This window comes from Platichthys flesus, chromosome 8 (assembly GCF_949316205.1).
Source record: "Platichthys flesus chromosome 8, fPlaFle2.1, whole genome shotgun sequence".
NCBI classification, from domain to species: Eukaryota; Metazoa; Chordata; class Actinopteri; order Pleuronectiformes; family Pleuronectidae; genus Platichthys; species Platichthys flesus.
The window spans coordinates 25,801,394-25,824,468 of NC_084952.1; the positions used below are offsets into that span (position 1 = coordinate 25,801,394).

Sequence of the window (23,075 nt, forward strand, 5' to 3'; positions counted from 1 at the left end):
TAGAGGTGATCACAACATTAATAGAGAAACATTTCAAACATCCCTGTCACAGAGGTATCATCGGATCCAAGGTGTGAGCAAGACAAACAGACATTCATGCACTCACCACCTGCACAGGGGAGGAGGCAGAGACCAGTTTGAGTCAGATAGGATCCGAATCTGCATTTGCATAGTGAGATGCCTCCAGAGATAAACAAGATCAAATTTGTTGGTAGCATGTTTGACTTTTTGCATAAAGACTTCAACAGAACACTGACTATTTTCAGTAGAAGAGGAGGAGCTGGTGTTACATTTCCCTAAAGCTGCACTAGAACTAGTTAAGTTAGGTGTTAGTGGTGAACACTGGCACAGACAGTCCACAGAGCAGCATCAGGATGGAAGGGATCTTCACTGGTGTCTTGTGTCTCTCAGGTCAGTGAATTTCACTAATTGTATGATGTCTAACAGGAAATCTGAATTGAATATGGAGATTCATTTGAGTCCTCAAACATAACCAAAATAACTGGTTTCATCCTCAGGGTACCTCACCTTCTCCACATGCCTCCTCCATTAGTACCACTTTGTGCCTGATGCAATGAATTGGAGTGAAGCTCAGAGCTACTGCAGAGCGACGTACACAGACCTGGCCACTATTGAAAACACTGAAGAAATTAAGAAACTTAATGACACAGTTTCGGCCGCTGGTCACAGCTGTGATGTTTGGATTGGCCTATATTTTGAATGCAATGAGACATATCCATTTGTCTGCTACAGAGGTAATGATGTGCTTTATATTGATCTTTACTATACAACATAATGTATAAGATATGATTTTGAAAACCATTGTGTGATCTCAACTATCCCTCTTTTGTTCTCAAACTTAACTGCAGGAAAATTAGAGGATTCTGACTTAATACCAATTAATATATTTAAGACTTGGTCTGAGGCTCAGAGGCACTGCAGAGAGCACTACACAGATCTGGTCAATGTCAGGAACTACGCTGACAACAAGAAGATACATGCATCGATAAGACATCTTGTATGGGCATGGATCGGTTTGTACAGAGATCCTCAGATTTACTGGTCCGACGGGAGTATATATTCATTCAGCTCCTGGTATCAGGGTGACAACCCACTTGGCTTGATAAAAGTCGGATGTGGTGTTGCAGATTTTAAGAAGGGAGGAAAATGGACGTTATGTTCCTGTGCAGAAAGAAAACCATTTGTCTGCTACAGCATCCGAAGTGAGAATCTTTTTTATATATCTGTGTCTATTCTTTAGTTTTCTGACGGGCCTGATCAAACTGTCTTGTAGGCAAGAAGCAGCCCAGAGACCAGAGGTTCCTCAAACAAGGTAATTGCTATAGAAGCTGGCTGTTCACAGAGTGCTGTATTCAAGCATATTCATAAGGTTTAGTGGAAGGAAAAGGTGTTGTAGAAAAAGGTGCAGAGCAACAGGAATAACCGCAGCCTTGAGAGGATGGTGAACCAACGGCCATTCAAGAATTTGGGGGAGATTCAAAAGGAGTGGACTGAGGCTGGAGTCAGTGCATCATGAGCCACGACGCACAGACGTATCCAGGACATGGGCTACAACTGTCGCAGGAATAACTGTAGGTTTCACAAAGCTATACACCACATAAAAAGTGTGTTTTGTTTCTCTCCTTGTTCTCTGTCTAAGCATCAGTTAAGACGGTGGTGAAGGTGAGGGTGGAGCTACAGGACTCCTCTGTGAAGCTGAATGACCTTGATGTGAAAGAAAAAATTCTGAAAGAGGCAAGTCTCCAATATCCACCCTGAAACATGGACAGATGTATTACAGAGATTGAATGTAGTTTTGCATTTTTTTATTAGAGACCAGGAAACATAAAGCCAAAAAACACCTTGTTAGCTGAGCTCCTGCTCCTGCCAGGAAAGAGCTGTGTCCATGTAAATATCATCTTTCCAATAAAGAACAAAAATGCCTCAAAAGAGAAAGTTACTTTAGGTCCCTATGCTGTTTGTGTCCAGACCTACAGGATTCAGACAAGCAATTTTAAACCTTTTTATTATTATTATTATTATTATTATTAATATTATTATTATTATTATTGTTGTTGTTATTGTTATTATTATTACCATATTATTATGAATTATTATTGCTGTTATAACCGGTTTCTCTCTGGTGGTGATATTCTCTGCGTTGTGTCTAAAAATGGATGACCAGGACTTGTTCTTTTCTTGACACAGGACTTTTATTTCTGTTCAGAGGTTCAGCAAAAGAACAGAAAACATTCATCATTTGGTCACATGTCTAATAAATAATTCTCGTGTCTAATAAAAACAAAAAGACCTATATAAAAAAATAATAAGTTCCAAAATACTCAAAGTATTCATAAAAATAAATAACAAAACTATAATTTACAATTGCCTATTTACAAAAATCAACATGAGTCTTATGCAATAAAACATACCCGTTCAGAGGTTCAGCAAAAGAACAGAAAACATTCATCATTTGGTCACATGCCTAACAAAAAAAATACACAGTTCAGAAGGCATTCTTCAGGACACAAAATGACGGACACCTATGCACTTACACAAGCAAGCTAGCAAACTTAATACATGTTTGCTAGCTTGCTGTAACACTCTGAACTAACTCAAAAATGAAGAAAAACATAAAAGAATGAAGCAACTCGACTAATATGATCGTATGAAACACATGACACATTTTAAACAATTTACAGATTACTTAAATTACAAACTTTACACATTTGTGTCGCGCTGTAAACGATACGTACCGGTCTCAGCCAGATCTAGAACATTCTGGTGAAAACCGGGAGGATAAATACAATAGCCACTCGCGACCAACAGAGGGCGCCAAACACATGTGAAACACACAGTACAAAATCATTAATTAACAAAAACAGAAGGATTTCTGGCGGAATTAAATAATACTTTTAATACATGCTACACTGTCAAAACATCTTTCCATTAATAATTATTACTGTTTGTGTCGCTCTCTACTCTCTCTCCCCCTCTCGTCCTTCTCTCGCTTTTCTATCCCCTCTTTTCCACCCTCCTCTCCTCCAACTATCTCTCTTCTCTTTTCTTGGGTTTCCTTATACATTCTAAAGTCTTGACCCTCTGTATAAAGTTCCTTGAGATGATGTCTATTATGATATATACGCTATATAAATAGAATTGAACTAACACACTAAAAACACATAATTCTTTGTCTTAGAGAGCAAAGGAATCTGTTACAATTATCTCAAATAGCCTCCATTTCTTTTTTTTCAGCTCCAGGACAGATTGAAGGAGAACGGACTGAGTGGCGTTAGCTTGAAAAGGAAAGAACAGGCTGATGGGAAAGTTTTTCACAAGGAGGAAAAAGGTTCTGACAAGAAAAAAAAAACTGAGCTTTAAAAATTTGTTTTCAACTTTTATTGCATGTGCTAATGTTTTATGTCTGCACATGTACACACCACTATCACTGTATTCAGTTAGACCAAACCAATGAATGATGTTGTAGAAAAACTAGCCTTTGTGTGCTTATATGCTTGAACTGAGGAACTTTATGCTGCCTGGGAAGAATGTCTAATTAGCAACAGACACAGGGAAAGTCTCCATCGGAAGGAAAATGTAATTAGTTACTAGGCAGGTTAATAATGGTACAGCTGATTATGTCTTATACTAAGGGAATGACAAAGACCCACAGCACAGGTCAAGCCCATGCAAAACAGACTTTGGTTGCAACTGTACGCTTTCATCAGACAGCACCATATATCCAGCATAAAGAAATGTATGTATGCGCCCTTACTGGAATGATTGTTTTTTTTAACCTATATTACAGTTTTTCACAATTGTTAAACCACGTTTTTCAAAACAATAACGGCTTTCTCAAAACTGCACACAGAAAACTGAAAACCTCACACACAAAATGCTAAACCTGACACTCCCTTTGCAAGATGACTCTTTGCCATCAAATCTCTTACCTGTTCACAAAATGGAACTCGTGTTTTCATTTGGTACACACAGCCATTTTTTCAAATGACACACACATACCATTCATTGAGTACACACAACTAAGCATTTACAGCACACTGAAGTGCAAAACTGAAAACACAATCATCAAAATGGAACACACCATATGAATGACAGTGACTCTGGAGAATGACCCATTTCTCTTTTTGTAAAATGTCCCAGTGTAGGCCTACTTTTTTCATAGTCAAATATAAAACAGCACACAAATATACACACAAAGAACAGTACAGTACTGTTAACCCCCCCCCCCTGTGTAAATGAGGTGAAATTGCTCAACAGACGTGAATGTTTAGAGATTTGTGTATTTGTGTTTTGTAGGTTGATGCTTTGAGATTTTACTTGAGAAGTGTGTGCAACAACTGAGCATTGTGTGTAGTGTTTTGACAACAATGTGATGTGTAATTGACATCAGAGTGTAAAGAATGAAAGTCAGAGTCTAATGCAGATAAGGGAGTGTGAAGTAGTGCCAAATTGGGTCGATTGATTGATACATGAAGTGATGGTTTTGCAAATTGTGCCGAATTTTCGCTTTTTGTGTTTTAACAACTGAGAAAAACTGTAATAGTGTGGAAATGTAATCATTTAAAAAAAATGCAGATAAACATTGCCCGAATCTATAGGAGTCTGGGGACAGGACCTTCTAAATCGAGTAAGGCCTGAAACAGAGGCCTCCAAAACTCCAAAATGTATAATGGTGTAAAAGTTAGACAAGCAACCACAACATTAATAGACCATTAGAATCGACCCTGACGTAACTGTAGGGGGGGACAACGTCAACTTGGGAATGTATTACACCATTTGGTTTCGGGACGAATCAGAAGTTTTGAGCCAATCAGGAGGTGGAGAGATTAGCCTCCTGATTGGTTGAACGGGCAACAGCAGAGACAAGGATGAGCATAAAAGCAGAGGGTTTGAAGCTCAGTTTTCAGTTTGGTTCCAGAGCCAGCTCAAGTATACATCTTGTAAAAAAAATAACCTCTACTGCATTGAACTCTGACCATCTCCAGTGAATTCTTTTGACCGCCAATTGAGACTCCAGTAATAGCAATGTATACGTGTTGGAAAAGAGGTCTCAACTTAGCACTGGCCCCGTATTAGACTTTTTATCTCCAACAATTCATCCTGTAGAAGAGTCTGACCCTCATCATAAAAACTGTTATTTACACATCACAAACAAATCCTTTGTTTTCTCACTCATAGATTTGCATACTCGTAAGTTCAATGCTTTAAGACAGGGGTTCTCAAACTTTTGCAAGCTGGGCCCCCCCAAAGCTGCTTGTTGCAACACGGTGGATGATTGAAGATGTAAAGGTAGGTGTTAAGGAGAAAAGGGCTAGCTGAAGTTGGCAGAAGTTTGCTAGCTAGAAGGCTAGCTCTTGGGGCTATAAGCTTTCTAAAAAAGACTGTGGAGCAAATTACTCCTTAGATTAGGCTACGAATAGGCCTGCTGCAAGTGCAGGAAGGTATTACTAAGGAAGGAGTGAGTCTTTTTTTATAAAGCAATGAACATCTGAATTATAGAGGAAACAAGAGCAAATTCACAAACTCTGCAGGGTGTCGTCTCAGTGAGGGTGAACGCTGACCATGCCTGCAGTTACTTTTATACTCGGAAGCGTACGTGCAACTAGTGTTCAAATGATAAAACTCCTCTTTTGATTGGTGGATCAGGAACGAAACAGTATCTGATTCATTTGTGTCATTCCAGCCTCTTGCGGCTTTCTATTTGACTCTGCGAACCCCTAGGGCAGGGGTTTTCAACCAGGGGTCCGCGGCCCCCTGGTGGTCCGCGGCGGCATTGCAGGGGGTCCGCGAAATTCAATTTGATATTTCAACACATTTCCAGATTACTCAAAAATAATATAAACGTGATGAGAGTAACCTTGAAACCGTCTTGGGGCTAGAAACTGCCAGTAGTTTTCCCCTGTCTTGGAGATGTAGTTTGTATGATAGGAATTTTTAAATATTTATAATTTATAATGAAATTATTAAATAAAACAAAAGAGTGAAAATACTTTGTATTAAAAAAATAAATTGGCATAGTAGCCAAAACAATTAATTGCAATAACAGTCAACTTTACCACGTTCGCTGGTTGAGAAACAATTTCTTAGGAGAGCTCTAAGACACACACACACAGAAGTACTACTCTACCCCCAACACTAGCAGTAGGTGGGATTTGCTGCTGGTGATCATAAGGTTAAACTTAAGTAGGCCTCAATTGTTTGTGTGATCTACATTTAAGTCATGAACGTTATAAATTGATGTACATATGGTTCAGAGATGCAGTACAACTACAAACTGCATTTAAATTTTGTTTTCAATTCTTAAGCACTGAAAATCAACCGTTTTTGTGGTTTTTTACACAGATTTTTCTAGATTTGTTTGAGGTTTTTAAATTAAACCAACATGGAAAACCAAATGTTAAAACTTCCTTCTAACCACATGCACGTACGCAGACACACACACATAAGCACGCGCGCGTGTAGGCACATCAGTGGGCAGTGGATTACTTTCTAGTCAGAATGGTGGTCCCTAGGACAAAAAACAGTTGAAAACCCCTGCCCTAGGGGAATGACCATAGACTGCAGTTTCTATGTATTCAGTTGCAGGCCCATTTACCCAAACATTCCCAAAACAGGAACATACGTGCAAACTGCATCTACAACACACAAACACACAAACACACACGCTCACATACACACACACAAACACACACACATACAAATTTATATATACATACACTACCGTTCAAAAGTTTGGGGTAACTTAGAAATTTCCATATTTTTCAAAGAAAAGCACTATTTTTTTCAATGAAAATAAAATAAAATTAATCAGATATTCACTCTTTGCAATGTTAATGTGGTAGATGACTATTTTAGGTGGAAAAGTCTGCTTTTAAATTAAATACCTACATAGGTGTATAGAGACCCATTTCCAGCAACTATCACTCCAGTGTTCTAATGGTAAATTCTGTTTCCTAATCACCTTAGAAGACTAATAGATGATTAGAAAACCCTTGAAAACCCTTGTGCAGTTATGTAAGCTCAAATGTAAACTGTTTAGCTCTAGAGAGGAGCTATAAAACTGGGCTTCCTTTGAGCTAGTTGAGGAACTGGAGCATCATATTTGTGGGTTCGATTATACTCTCAAAATGGCAAGAAAAAGAGAACTTTCATGTGAAACTCGCCAGTCTATTCTTGTTCCTGGAAATTAAGGCTTCAATGCGAGAAATTGCAAAGAAACTATACATTTTCTACACCGGTGTGTGGGAGGCCCCGTTGCACAACTCAGCAAGAACACAAGTATATTAGAGTCTCTAGTTTGAGAAACAGACGCCTCACAAGTCCTCAACTGGCAGCTTCTTTAAATGGTACCCGCAAAACGGGTACCACGTGTCAACATCTACAGTGAAGAAGCGAGTCCGGGATACTGGCCTTCTAGGCAGAGTGTCAAAGAAAAAGCCATATCTGAGACTGGCCAATAAAAAGAACAGATTGATATGGGCAAAAAAATACAGACATTGGACAGAGGAAGATTGGAAAAAAGTGTTATGGACAGATAAATCAAAGTTTGAGGTGTTTGGATCACATAGAAGAACATTTGTGAGACGGCGAAAAAGGTGAAAAGATTCTGGAAGAGGGCCTGACGCCATCTTTCACACACAGTGAACGATCACAACTTACAGACAAAGGCTGTTGATGACGTGTAGAAAGGACAGTATTTGCTGAAATAAAGTGACACCCAGCGAGTCAAAATGCTTATGTTATCGTTTCTTAGCGCAGCGGTTCCCCAGTCTTGTTTCCAAACTGCGTTGCTAATTCAACAGCTTGAAGCTACACAGAGGCAGCTAGATTCCCCTCCAGCTTTCACACACAGTCAGCAGAGACTCCGGATACTAACTACTACCAAGTGTTTGCTTTTAACCTGACGGTATTTGAGAACCAGTGTCATGATAGCTGTGGAATTAAAGTCGTGACAGCGGGTTTTTGCGCTGTTACCACCGCAGTTAGCATGGTGGCTAGCCCGCTAGCGCCGTTATGACAGGGCGTTATAACCGTATGTGACCGTACACACATGCGGTTAGTGCTCTGACCAGTTATTGTGCAATAAGAAATGAAACAGGAAGTTTGAGGTCTAAAATTACGCTAACGGTCTAAAATTCCTCCCAAGTGGAATTTCAGCAAGGACCCTGATCACTTGTTGTAACACTTTGGTCTTAAGGCATGTTTCTTTGTCTTGTAGGACACTTATGAGAGGAGGACTGCTTCTCTGCTTGGTTCGCCACGTTATGTATCCAGCAAATAAGGTTTCGGGATTTAAGACCATAACTATTCCAATAATTGTTTTGTTTTTAATATTATTTTCTCATATCGTCATACAATCTGGCTAGGATATGTATTTAAGGGTGAATTGACATTTTTCAACCACCAGAGAGACTGCAATGAAAGGATAAAAACCCTGGAAAAATTCTGAAAATGTATTTGTTTATCTTTAGTGTTAATGATCAGAATAGATGTCATTCAGGCTGTTCTGGGAACAACCAATGGACAGAATGGGGGAGGGACTTTGATGCTTTATTTTAGATGATAGTTATAACATGGTTAGTTATGTTAACTATGTTGTCATATGTAAATATTAAAACATTTACATATGACAAATAGCTTATTACCAGAGTACCCTAGGCCGAAGATCAATGATCGATTTTGTGATTGTGTCATCTGATCTGAGGCCGCATGTTTTGGACACTCGGGTAAAGAGAGGGGCGGAACTGTCAACCGACCACCATCTGGTTGTGAGTTGGATCAGGGAATGGGGGAAATTTCCGGATAGACCTGGTAAGCCCAAACGAGTAGTGCAGGTGAACTGGGAACGTCTGGAGGAGGCCCCCGTCCTAGGTATCTTCAACTCACACCTCCGGCGGAGTTTTTCTGGCATTCCTGTGGAGGTTGGGGGCATTGAGCCAGAGTGGGCGGTGTTCAAAGCCTCCATTGCTGAAGCTGCGGTGGCTAGCTGTGGCCTCAGGGTCTTAGGCTCCTCAAGGGGCGGTAACCCTCGGACACCGTGGTGGACACCGGTGGTCAGGGAAGCCGTCCGATTGAAGAAGGAGGCCTTCCGGGATATGATATCCTGGAGGACTCCGGACTCGGTTGCAGGGTACCGACAGGCCTGAAGGGCTGCAGCTGCTGCCGTGTCGGAGGCTAAGCAGCGGGTGTGGGAGAAGTTCGGAGAGGCCATGGAGAAGGACTTTCGGTCGGCACCAAAGTGTTTCTGGAAGACTATCCGGCACCTCAGGGGGGGGAAACGGGGAACCATCCAAGCTGTGTACAGTAAGGATGGGACTCTGTTGACCTCAACTGAGGAGGTCGTCGGACGTTGGAAGGAACACTTTGAGGAACTCCTGAATCCGAATAACACGCCCTCTATGTTGGAGGCAGAGCTCGAGGTTGATGGTGTTTCGTCGTCAATTTCCCTGGTGGAGGTCACTGAGGTAGTCAAACATCTCCGCAGTGGCAAAGCCCCAGGGATTGATGAGATCCAGCCAGAAATGCTAAAGGCTCTGGGTGTTGAGGGGCTGTCATGGTTGACACGCCTATTCAACATCGCGTGGGAGTCGGGTACAGTGCCAAAGGAGTGGCAAACCGGGGTGGTGGTTCCCCTGTTCAAAAAGGGGGACCAGAGAGTGTGTACCAATTACCGGGGTATCACACTTCTCAGCCTCCCTGGTAAAGTCTACTCCAAGGTGCTGGAAAGGAGGGTTCGGCCGATCGTCGAACCTCAGATTGAAGAGGAACAATGCGGTTTTCGCCCCGGACGTGGAACTACGGACCAGCTCTTCACTCTCGCAAGGATCCTGGAGGGGGCTTGGGAGTATGCCCATCCGGTCCACTTGTGTTTTGTGGAGCTGGAGAAGGCGTATGACCGGGTCCCCCGGGAGAAACTGTGGGAGGTGCTACGGGAGTATGGGGTAAGGGGGTCTCTCCTCAGGGCCATCCAATCTCTGTACTCCCAAAGCGAGAGCTGTGTTCGGGTCCTTGGCAGCCAGTCAGTTTCGTTCTCAGTGGGTGCTGGTCTCCGCCAGGGCTGCGCCTTGTCACCAATCCTGTTTGTGATATACATGGACAGGATATCGAGGCGTAGTCGTGGTGGGGAGGGGTTGCAGTTCGGTGGTCTGAGGATCTCGTCACTGCTTTTTGCGGATGATGTGGTCCTCATTGGATCATCGGCTTGTGACCTTCAGCACTCACTGGATCGGCTGGCGGCTGAGTGTGAAGCGGCTGGGATGAGGATCAGCACCGCTAAATCTGAGGCCATGACTCTTAGCAGGAAACCGATGGATTGCTTACTCCGGGTAGGAAATGAGTCCTTAGCCCAAGTGAAGGAGTTCAAGTACCTCGGGGTCTTGTTCGCGAGTGAGGGTACTATGGAGCGTGAGATTGGCCGGAGAATCGGAGCAGCGGGGTGGTATTGCGTTCGCTTTACCGCACCGTTGTAACGAAAAGAGAGCTGAGCCGCAAGGCAAAGCTCTCGATCTACCGGTCGATCTTCGTTCCTATCCTCACCTATGGTCATGAGGGCTGGGTGATGACCGAAAGGACGAGATCGCGGGTACAAGCGGCCGAGATGAGTTTTCTCAGAAGGGTGGCTGGCGTCTCCCTTAGGGATAGGGTGAGAAGCTCAGTCATCCGTGAGGAACTCGGATTAGAGCCGCTGCTCCTTTACTTAGAAAGGAGTCAGCTGAGGTGGTTCGGGCATCTGGTAAGGATGCCCACTGGGCGCCTCCCTTGGGAGGTTTTTCAGGCACCCCCAGGACTAGGTGGAGAGATTATATCTCAACACTGGCCTGGGAACGCCTCGGGATCCCCCCGTCAGAGCTGGTCAATGTGGCCCGGGAAAGGGAAGTCTGGGGCCCCCTGCTTGAGCTGCTCCCCCCGCGACCCGACCCCGGATGACGATGAGTGAGTGAGTGAGTGAGAAATAGCTTATTAAATTTGCCAGCAAAAAAAAATAACCAGAAAAATCCTCGATATTGATGCTGCAATATTGTGTTGGTCATGTATTTTGGTGCCCCTGAGCAAGGCAGCTTACTCCCCCAACATCTGCTCCCCGAGCGCCATACATGGTCGCTCACAGATAGGTCAAAAGCAGAGATTAAATTACCTGCATTAGTTTGCCTTTGCATGTCTGTGCATGTGTTTGGGACAAATAAATGCATCTTAATCATCTTAGCATGCATGGTTTGCATATTACACAGGTCATCATGCAGCTTTATGAGTAAAACATGTATGAAGGAATGCCACTTTGTCTTGCTGTGGTTTCTTTCACACAAACTGCCACTCACAAATCTAACAAAATATAGTTGATATAATTGCCGTGGACAGAAGACATGGATATGTGATGTAGTATGTGTTCATTCGTTTTTAATAAATTTACAATGGAGTCATGCTTGACCAAATATTATTATAAAGGAATTCATGTTTTACACCTTTTATGTAAATAATAGATATAAAATACAATGTAATTGTGTGTGTGTGTGCGTGTGTGTGTGTGAATGTGAATGTGTGCGTGTGTGTGAGTGTGTGTGTGTATGTTTGCGTGTGTGCGTGTGTGTGTGTGTGTGTGTTTGTGTGAACCAAATAGATTGCATAACGGTGCAGACAGATGGGGTTAATAAATGGCAATAAAAACAAAATCTACAGGGCAAATTCAAGATGAGTTCATGGGACTTCCTACATGGACCCTGACAGTGAGAATAACAAGATCCGGTGAATTTATACAATCCTTTGATTACCAATTAATATAAATGTGTCAAGCTACTTTAAAAGTACCTCCATTATTATGTCACTAGTTGTCATTGTCTTAAATTTGTAATATTGTATTATTATTTAATATTTTATTATATTTTTATAATTTTCTGAATACCTTGCGCATATTTTGTTTATGATCAAAAATAACATATACCAATAGTAATTTTCTTGATTTTACCCTGAAGTCACAATCCTGACATGTGTAAATACATCTGTATTTTCTGCTTTCTTTTTTTTCTTTGCTTGTGTTTTTCAGTGTTGTTATGTATACATATGAAAGAGACTGTTCAGAAAGCATAATTTGAAAACAGACCCAGAACACATGAAACTGTGGAGGCTCTGTTTTGTGTTTGAGTTGGTGAATAATTAACAGAGAAAGTGGATCTTGACTACCGACCCTTTGTCTACTTATGTAAGAGCCTTAGGCATTAGTTTGCTCCCAACTAATCCCAGTGATACAGAACATGGGAGACTATTAAACACTTCTCTAATGTTAATGAACTCTTAAAATTCAAATTTTGAGTTAAAATGTACTTATTTCTGGTAAACTGGTATTCAGACAATACAGTTTCTGACATCTTGTAAGAGATAAATAGTACTGATAATAATTATACAATTACTACTAAGAATACATATAGTAGTAATGATTATAATAATAAGAGTAATGATGAGAGATGGGCAACTGATCCTGCTCTAGTTATTCTTGTTTATTCTTTAGGTTGACAGACCAGAGCAGACTGTTCCTTTTATTCCGGGGAACACTGCGTAAATAGCGTCGGAAACGACGCGGATGGCCGTATAGTGTACGTCATTCCCATCTCCCACGCTACTGGACGCTGATTGGCTGGTTTATGAAAGGTTAACACATTATACCCGCCTCTTTGGTATAATGCAGCAGCCCGGCTCGAACCACTAGTCAGGAGGGGGGATTCCTGAATGTAGCTTATTTTAGATCTAGACTTTTTTCCGTTTCCAGCAGAAGAAAAAATAGTCTCATACATTTTAAAGAGTCATATCAATGTGTTTATTATATGGTGGATTTCAACGTATTTTATTCCCTTTTTAAACCGACACAGATTATACCATTGGGTTTAAGCCCCTCCGTAACCGGTGTTCCGTGAGTCACCAGGAAACTGATGTAACTTTAACCGGTTTCTGTTACATCGACAAGTACAAAGAGACGTGAGGCGTCACGTTCCCACTTCTTGTCGAGTCCATGATTTAGTCAGTGCTGACTTTCGCGTGTGTCTTTGGTGGATTCAGCCAAACATGAATCCAGCGCGTCGCTGCTCGGCTCTGTTGAACCAGCTGTGCTCGCGGGGGGGACCGGCAGCCAGAGGACGCTTTCCAGCGGGACCAGCCTCCAACCCGGCGGGACGACGCTGCTCCGGTGTCGGGGGCAGTGAAATAGGAGTCAAGGGGACCGGTCCCCAGCTGAAGCCGAGCGGAACATCCCCCTCGAGTGCCGCAACAGGTACTGTTCACCTCAGTTTACTGCTCAGTGTTATATGGGGCCATAGAACAACATGTTCCGACAGTTGGAACGAGTTCACTGATTCGTATCTGACGTGTCATATTCCATGAGCCAAAACCTGGTTTGTGTAGCTATCTCATCGATTGTGTCGATCATCGGTCATCACAACCCTCGTCCTCCTCCTCATCGTACTCTGATAACAGCGTCTGTCTGATGAGCGAGTGGAAAGGAAATGAGACACGAGAGAAACGTTAGATTGAGTTGAGACCACACGCTCACATACTTCAAACAATCATCATCCAGAATGATTTAAGAGATGTTTCTGTGTATTGATGTCATGTTGAAATATGGTTTTATCTTTTTACACTGACCTCTTTCATTGAGCTACAGAGCTGGTAAATGCTCTGTATTTATATATATATATACAGACCTCTCTACAGTACCGAGAAAGAAATACGCCTATAAGTCAGACACACATGTCAGCCTGACCATGTGATTGTGGTCCACATGTGAAGCTGATGATGTAACAAACCCCCCACCCCCCTTCTCGACCTATCACAACAGCATACAACATATCCTATGTTGTGTTGAGTCCACTTTTCAGAAGACTTGTACGACAAGAAGTCCTCTATTCCTCCCACAATGGGAAATGTACAAACTTACAATCCCTAAATAAAAACAATTCCATCAAAGACATGAGGTAAATACCATACATATAGGATACATATTTATATGCCTCCTCACTTGCAGCAGCTTTGGCTTGGAGGCGTTTTTGTTCAGCATTGGCCGTCTGTCTGTCCCAGTTTTTTTAATAAAATATCTCAGGAACGCCTTGAAGGAATTTCTTCAAGGTTGGTACAGATGTTCAATTGGATTTGAACACGAACCGATTAGATTTCTCACTTAAGAAATCCTACACAACTACACACGTTTAAGAGGAAAAAAATTAACCACGTGCTGATATCTTTTATTAAAAACATGTTTTGCAAATACTCTTAGGTGGTGGACTAGTGGCATGAAATTGGGAAGAAATGTTTGGATTCAGTGATACGCACCTAAACAAACTTTGTCCACGAGGTCAAACAAACATGCTAAATTTTATATAATTCAAATTTAATTGATAATATACTTTTTACCTAGCCCTATGCTCAACCTGTGGATACCTTGAACAGCGAAAACTGTGAAATTTAGGTTAAATGTATCCCATTGTCAAATTCAAAGAAGTGCACTACCTATGTGCACACCTTATGTCACTTGATCTAAATAATTAACGTCCTCATTCCGATCTGTTTAGAAGTCAAACCTTAATTATAGATACATTATGGTGCTGTATACATCTGGGTTACCCTTTTCTGTGACACATTCAGCTTAAATATTTTATCAAAACCCAACCCTATGAATATATTTTATTGGCTGTATTGACAGACAGTAAACATGTATGTGATAAACAGAATTTTTTAAATCTTGTAATCTTATGCGCAACTGTAGGAAAACCTTACTTAAAACAAAAGATCCGTTATGAAAAACTCTAGCTTGTCTAGCACAAGCCAGGAACCAGCGGGTCTTTAAGCAGTTCTAACCAGGTTGTCTATTTCAGGTATTGTCACAAGGAAACAGGTCGGGTCTCAGCCTGAAGTCAGGTCATCCCCACCCAAACACCAGCACATACAGAATCGTGGGCATTCCCTCATGGCCTGGGTCAACTGGAAATGGTGCCTTAAATTAGCCGCTGCAATCGTTCCTCTGTTTCAGTCCACTGGAGGCTAAAACTCTTAATCTAACTCCATGCCGATCTTTACTGGCCTCCACCTGTAATGGGATCTGTCAGGCTCAGTTACATAACCATCCAGTAAAGAGGTCACGGGTCACATACCATGATTGCAGCAATGAGTCAGGCCTATTTTACCTTCTCTTTGTTTTTATGTCTTGGGTTAAAGGTTCAGTATGGAGGATTCAGTGGCATCTAGTGGTGAGGTTGAAAATGTATATGATCTGAATTCCCCTCCCCTCAGTATGTAGCGAAACTTATGATGGTCTTCAGGTAACATAAAAAAGATGAATGACCTTCTCTAGACCCAGAATTTGGTTTGTAGTCAAGCGATCCTAAACTGGATCTGATGACCATGAAGTTAGATGTGTACAAGTATAAAATCAATACTTAAACTAGTAAAAAAAGCATTTTACTGACATTTATAGTGATGATTGTGATTATAAGTCAAATAGCGGTTGTGTCTTTGTTTCAGTGGAATTCAGCCGTTTCAGCTCAGTGTCTGATTAACAGGATATTTGCTCAGGACAGTTGGTCATTCACTTCTCGCCCTAACCTTTAATCTAATATGTCACTGCTGTAATGAAGTTAATTGTCATGTGGTTTCCACAGTTTAGGAGAATATGACCTAGAATTGGATCTGTGTGTAACCAGCAGCACATTCTGGATTATTACTCAACAGTAGCTTGGTCTCTGTCTCTTTTCTTTGGCTATTAATAAAAATAGTTTAAGTGAAGACTGGGAAAAGGTGCTGCTCAGCGTGACACTACCCCTGTTCGTAGGTTTTTAGCTTTCAGTATATTTTTTACTGGGCTTGTCTGTTTTGTTGTTTTAATCTAAAGTGCATGCTAATGGTGAGTTGTTACTTTAACATGGTGTATGCGACGATTGGCTTTTTAGAGTCTGTTTGTACTTCTTGAGTACTTGTTGGTGAGCAGCTATGGCTCCGGAGGTACAGCAGGTCATTCACTGAGAGGAAGGTCGATGGTTCGTTCAATCCACATGGCCATGTGTTCTTATGCTGCAAGAAACAGCTGGAATTTTACCCTTAAATGTGTCTCTTTCCATTTGTCTGTGTCAACAAAGAATTACAAACAAGGAGAAAATTAGATCAAATAAAAAAAAAGCTCATAATATAAGATAGTAAGAGATTAAATAAATTAGGTAGTGTGTCAGTACTTTCTTGGAACATATATGGTGTAAATTAATTCACAAATATAATGTGTGTGACTTCTTAGCTTGTCTGACAGTGACATTCCAGTTTACTGAGAATTCTCTGACTATACCGCACAGTGTGTGTGCATGAGAAAGAGAGAGATGGGGTTTTTCTATGCCTAGAATATTTATAGACTAAAGTCAAAAGCTTTGGAAAAGTAATGGGTTTACATTTCATTGTAGGTAATAAAATGAATTACAAGATGTAACAGTAATCTTCCACATTGCGTCAGTACATGGTAACATTGTGCTACTTCACTTTCACCATTAGTTAACAGCCCACGAGCTGTCTTTATGCTGCTTGGTCAAAAATAATTTCTAGTCAGTGTGAGACATCCTGAGCTAAAAGTTAAATTCATGGCCGTTATTAACTGTGTTTGGATTTGAAAGAGATTCTGTATTGCATGCAAGGTTCGCTGATAGAGCTTCAACATTAGCAGTGTGGGGAAAAGTGTGAGGGAGAGAGAGAGAATGAAAGAAAGAAAGAGAGAGAATTGTTGAATGAGCCAGTCAATGACAGAGTTACTCCTTCTGCTGCATCAGCATTTACTGGGAGTCAAACTGTCTCTCTGTACCCACGTCCAGATAACGGCCTAATCCCACTCAGCTCAGCTGGAAGCAGGAAGAGAGGGGGATGACTGAGGCAGGAGAGAAGTATGTTGTGTATATAACCGCAGACAGGCTGAAAAACTAGTTTTGTGCTTCCAGTTTCCGTTTTGTTTCATGTAAGTACACATTTGTATTCATGTTGTATAAGGCTATCTTTATTTATCATAAATCTGGAGATAACTAACAGAGGGGCTGGATCCTGTTTTCGGCTGAAGTTAGAGGTGTTGTTTTATACTGTGTTCTTTAGAGTTAGCTTGCTCCCATGAGAGGTGTTGGGATGACAGTGATCTTGCTTGAGGTTCGTTGTTTTGGATTTTAACTTAAATATTTCAACAAATTGGCTGCCCCTCAAGGCATTCATAATCTAAAAACTTTGTTTCATCCTTTACTCGTATATTGTACATTATAAGTTGTCAGTACTTAAGCTTCAAATGGATTAGCTGCATAATAGACATTCCTATCATCCTCAGTTGTGTTTAGTGCAAAATATTAGCATGTTAACACACTCAAGTTGAACTTAGCATTTTGTGCACATTAACATTGTCATTGTGATTATGGTGAACATTTGAATCAGTTTTACTCTGAGAGTATTGATGAAAAAGGGCAGGAGATATACTAACCACAACTTCTTCTTAGGTTTCAGCCCATTACCCCAAAACCATATTTCTCCGGGATTTTATAAAGTATTTTTGCAACTCAGATCCAGACAATATTTGACAGAAAATGGCAAACACTGAAATCAGATTAGTGAATTTACCAGGTTATCTCCACCGTATGTGTCCAAGTAAATCATGTGCAGAAAATGTGTCAGTGACGATGAGAACAACCCACGTACTGTCTTCTCCGGTCCTCCTCTGTCCCAAGTTTACCAGAGAACAAGTCCATTGTGTTAGTGTGTGTCTGTTTGTGTGGGTGTGCGCACAAACTGGATAGTCCTGCCATCTCCACAACATGCCCATTCTTATCAAAACTTCACCCAGTTTCCCTAAACATGCCTCCTTGCTTGCACAATCTTAGGATGCATCCTGTTCTTCACAATAAGCATCTATCATCACTATGGTGACTCTGAGACATAGAGGTGTCATTATGTCTAACAGCCAGTGAGTAGGAGGCACGGAGGGTTAAGAAGTGATGATTCAGAGAGAGAGGGAGACTGGTGTAAAATGGAGGATGAGACGGATAAGGGATGAGTCACTTTGTAGATGTACGGAGAGAGCATGATGCTCAGGTAATGAAAGACGATAAAGGGAAGAGGGCAGCAGTGAATGCCCGAGACAGAAGAGGACTGTGCTCATTACACCTAGAAAGAACAGGGAAGAAAGCATTAGAGCTGATATGGAGACCATAGGTAAGACGTTTATTTACAGTTACTTACTGTGTTAAAGTCAGAAAGCAGGACAAATGATGGGGTTCGATATTTGTATCAGGGATTGGACTTCTGTCCATCCTGGGAGAGGAATCCCTCACATGTGGCTCTCTCTGAGGTTTCTAAGTTTTTTTTTACCCTGTTGTAACATTGTTAAGCCCTATCAGACAAATTGGGCTTTGTGAATATGGGCTATACGAATACAATTTGATTGATAAATTACTTATTTTATTACACCCGCCAAAAGCACATATTTGTTTTTTAACATGAACAGGTTGCGGAGAAGTTTGCATATTGCTTCTGACAATTCAGGTACTAGACGGTCACCAGTAGCTACAGATATCAAATGATGCTCAGCTTTACATTTGAAATCATCAGCTTCACAATGTGCAGAGTCGTCATTAAGTCACACACAGGCTGTTCTTACCATGTTTTAGTGTTTGACTTGAATTTAAATAGGATTACAGGATTAGATATTTCATATCTGCTACTCTGTAATTATCCTAAAATATTACTAAACTTAACATACACTAATGAGTTGCAGAAGGCAATCACCATACATTTTTCATTACCCTTTAACATGGATTATCTTGTTTGTTGAAATATTCTTGAAATATAGCCATCAACAAATACAAGTAGTTCAAGTGCTCTCACTGCACCTGACCAGAGTTATTATTGTTCTTAATTATTTAAGGGCAATACGTCTAACACTAAAATGCCAAATCAAAAATTAATAATTAAAAATAATCAAAAACTAACATGAGTCTTTAGGGGAAGAATGAGCACTTTCTTTAGCGACATCAGTCTACTTGTAAATAAATTGTGCATTGTATATAAACATCTGACGTCTGTAAAGTAATGGCACAGGTCTGAAGTGATGTGTATAGTTACTACCCAGGACCTGGTACCTGTCTGTGGAAGGGTCTAGTTGGGTGTCGGCCCAGGTCCTCCAGCTATTGAGAGTTAATCACAATTTCTGCGTTTGGTGTCCACTGAGAGTTGCGCACTTGTTCCCACACTTAAATTTATATATAAAAGATTCCATTCCAGAAGGTGGAATGGTTGCACCTGGAGCATAAACTCAGCACGTAACACATTTTGGGTTGCACATGAACATTTTAACAGGGGTCCATGCGTAGCCTATCAAACATTTACATCACAAGGACCTGAGAACATGCACACTATAAATTTGCCTTAACAATGTTAAAATTTTCTCCTGTCTCACATTGAACACGTCTCTCTCTTAGTCTGAAATGCTCTGATCTCCTTTTGATAGAAAGAGGAATGAGCCTCCTACACTAAACTAAAAGTAGTTCAGTGTACTGTATGACTGTAATCCACTGTGTTATGTTATTCTTATCGTATGGATTCATTACATCAGACCAGTCGGCTTCCTCTTTACATAATGAACCGTTTGTTTTCCCAGCGGTTCACTGTGTGGTCTGATCAAACGTTAAGTCACTATGTTCTAAAAGAGCAATAGAACCTTTGTACTGTTGCATGTCTTTGTTTAAGTTGGCAGTGATAGGGGACAGTCCTGTCAGCTGAACGCAGCATGGCTTACCCTCACTCTAAGGCAGAGTGAAAGGTCATTCTTAAGCTTGATGAGGCTAAGATAGAAAGATCTTCATGGTTTTTGGATGATTGAAGGTAATTTATGGAGTAGGCACTGCATAAAGTCTGGTATAATATGGAAACCAGAATAAAAAAAAAAAAAAATGGTATGATAGCTGATGGTGGCTAATGTTAGCAACAAGTACAAGGTTCACAAAGTTCACCACCATAGATGACCCTTACTGACCATACATTTTCCTTTCTTTGTTCCTCTCCACCAGTTAGTCCAATGGGGGCCAGCAGCAGCAGCAACAGGTTGTTTAGTACTCTGACCCAGTCACTGAACAGCTCATCCTTGGCCCAACCAGAGCTGTACCCGGAGGAGAGCCCAGACCAGGACCTGGCCGAGGTAGACCCAGACCAGCTGCTCAGAGAGTGTGAGGATGCCCTGCAGAGGCGGCCAGCCCGGCCACAGCGGGATCTAGTCCATCCCAGCGGCACAGGGCCCTACCACCACAAGCACAACCCTTCCATACGAGTCATGCAGTGGAACATACTGGCACAAGGTACATTTAACTTAGTTAATGATAAAATACCAGAAAATATAATGATACAGTATTTACGTCATACTCAACTGCACGCTGTTTAGTGCCAGTTACAAATGTTAGCATGCAGGTATGCTAAACAAAGATGTCTTCACCAAGCTGCCAGCATTATAACATCAGTGATTCTGTTTCCAGCTCTTGGTGAGGGGACGGACGGCTTCATCCGCTGTCCACTGGATGCTCTCAACTGGCAGGAAAGGAAGTACTTGATCCTGGAAGAGATTCTCACCTACAGACCAGACATCCTCTGTCTACAGGAAGTGGACCACTACTTTGACACTTTCCAACCAATCATGAACAGCCTGGGTTACCACGGAAGCTTCCTGCCAAAACCCTGGTCTCCCTGCCTGGATGTAGAGAAGAATAACGGTCCTGATGGATGCGCTATATTTTATCGCCATTCACGCTTCTCCCTCCAGTCTGCAGCTCACCTGCGGCTGTCAGCCATGATGCTGCCCACCAACCAGGTCGCCATTGTTCAGACCCTGATTTGCAGGGTAACGGGTCGGCAGCTGTGTGTGGCTGTAACTCATCTGAAAGCTCGCAGTGGATGGGAGAGGCTGCGGAGTGCGCAGGGTGCTGACCTGCTGCAGAACCTACGCAGCATAACATCCCGGGCTGTCAGTCCGAGCGAGTCAGCATCAACCACCGTCCCTTTAATAGTGTGTGGGGACTTTAATGCAGAGCCCTCAGAGGATGTTTACAGACGCTTCAGCTCTTCCTCCCTCGGCCTTAACTCTGCGTACAAGCTGCTGAGCTCTGACGGGCAGACGGAGCCAGCCTATACCACATGGAAAATCCGCCCCTCTGGAGAGAGCTGCAATACTCTTGACTACATCTGGTATACCCATAATGCTTTGAGTGTGAACTGCCTGTTGGACATTCCCACTGAAGAGCAGATCGGCCCTGACCGCCTCCCCTCCTACCACTATCCTTCTGACCATTTATCCCTGCTCTGCGACGTCAGCTTCAGGGAGGAACCCCATAGGCTTACATCATAGCAGCTCTGGACCAATAGGAGAAGCGAGTGGAGAGAATGCTGATCCAGAATGTATATTGAGCACTTAAATAACATGATCAGTTTCTCAGTAGCTAACGGGGTTGACGAGGAAGACAACTGTTGTTTCCAACACATAAGAATCTTAACTTAATTTTTATTTAATTATTATTTATACTTTCATTTGGTTTTACCATAATCAACAGATTTTAGAACAGTGTCTTTAAATTATCTACTTTGCACTTAAGTATTCTAACGTGGTTCTTCCGTTTTACAATGGTAATCATGACAGTGTTGTTGCTGTGACAACTTCATGACGACATGAGCAGTAGTGCTACATTTTAAAATATAAATAAAGAAATGTATTTTACTGTGCCTAGTTCGTGGTCTAGTTATTTTTGGTCAACATACACACAGGTTTACACTCACCATTTACTACCATTCATTGTGAACAGCCTCGTGAAAACCTTATTCCTAAACTTAACCGTGGCCAATTCACACCTAACCTGAACTCGCATCTTGTGATATATACCAGAAAAGTCCTAAGGAGACAACAAATACGAGCATGAATAATTGTTTAGTAGTGGGGGGTGGGGCTTCTGCCTTACATTTTTCAGGATCTATCTCAGAAGCCCCTCACTAAAGCAGCATAGGAACAGATGTGTGGGCGAGTTCATCACTGTTCCTACAGAGCCTTCAACATCTTCGAGTGGGTGCATTTAAAAACAGTCCTATAGACGAGCAGTGGATGGTCTGCATCCTTCCTACCTTGATTGAGAGGACAACGTTTTGGGCAGAGTGTGAGGGGGAAAGGAGACTGATTCATGTGTTCCTTTCACTGTATCACAACAGAGATTTGAGGAATCATGCTGCCTGGTGGGATAACAGCAGTAGAAGTACAGTGCTCATGGCATGCGCAGGATTGGCCCTGGGAAGAACATACACTGTGTGAATTCACAGGGTAAATGATCTGTTTTCACATGGTGCTTTTCTAACGCTTTACAGTACAACCACGTGTAGTTGAACACATCAACAATATTACAATATTTACTACATGGATTAGAAGAAACTAACATAATAAAAAGGTGTGTCAATGTTTATAGTATTTTTTATCAAAAGAAAATGTCTGATAGAGATAAAGGGAGCAGCAATGACAATTGAAATGGAAGAGTTATAACCAGTAATGGTAGAATATGTGAGTAGGCATATTGTATATCAAGCAGTCTTGTTGTAATCATCTGTCCACGATCACCATCCATCACACTCCACCGACATCAGGTAAACTGACAGTCTGACAGTCAGAGGGAAGTTGGCACGAGTCCTGCTCTGTGAGCTAAATCTCTGTGAATGATATGATACAAATGTCTTTAATCCTAAAGACAACAAACATTTGCTAATAGTTCATCAAGTTTGTTCCTAACAGGATGTCTCCTGTAACTGAAGTATTTAATTCTCAATTCAAACTCCTCGGTATGATGTATAAATCTCATCTCACTGACTTTGACTGTGATATGATTTCTGATTAGAGTTAAGACCTCTCCCATCTACACAGAGCAGCTCTGTGGTTTAACTGGTTGGAGCTGGTCAAAAATACTATGGTGAATCAGATTATCACTCTTTACACCTGGGCTTTTTTCTGCTCACCACGGGTAGACCACCCCAGCTGCCTCTCCTGTTAGCCCACC

At 41.6% G+C, this 23,075-nt stretch overlaps 1 protein-coding gene across 1 annotated transcript; it reads left to right on the top strand.

The window, feature by feature from the left end:
• The first annotated feature begins 12,706 nt into the window (after window positions 1-12,706).
• On the top strand, window positions 12,707-21,765 carry nocta (nocturnin a). The gene is made up of 3 exons (XM_062394432.1): window positions 12,707-13,276; window positions 20,070-20,354; window positions 20,529-21,765. The coding sequence occupies exons 1-3, from the start codon at window positions 13,072-13,074 to the stop codon at window positions 21,392-21,394; spliced, it is 1,356 nt and encodes a 451-aa protein (XP_062250416.1). The 5' UTR covers window positions 12,707-13,071; the 3' UTR covers window positions 21,395-21,765.
• The last annotated feature ends 1,310 nt before the right edge of the window (window positions 21,766-23,075 follow it).

Excerpts from the sequence above, each read along its gene's own strand:
- nocta (XM_062394432.1), top strand. The coding sequence starts at position 13,072 with ATGAATCCAGCGCGTCGCTGCTCGGCTCTGTTGAACCAGCTGTGCTCG. Across the intron at positions 13,277-20,069 it reads CCCCTCGAGTGCCGCAACAG|TTAGTCCAATGGGGGCCAGC; the intron begins GTACTGTTCACC and ends CCTCTCCACCAG. Across the intron at positions 20,355-20,528 it reads GTGGAACATACTGGCACAAG|CTCTTGGTGAGGGGACGGAC; the intron begins GTACATTTAACT and ends TTCTGTTTCCAG.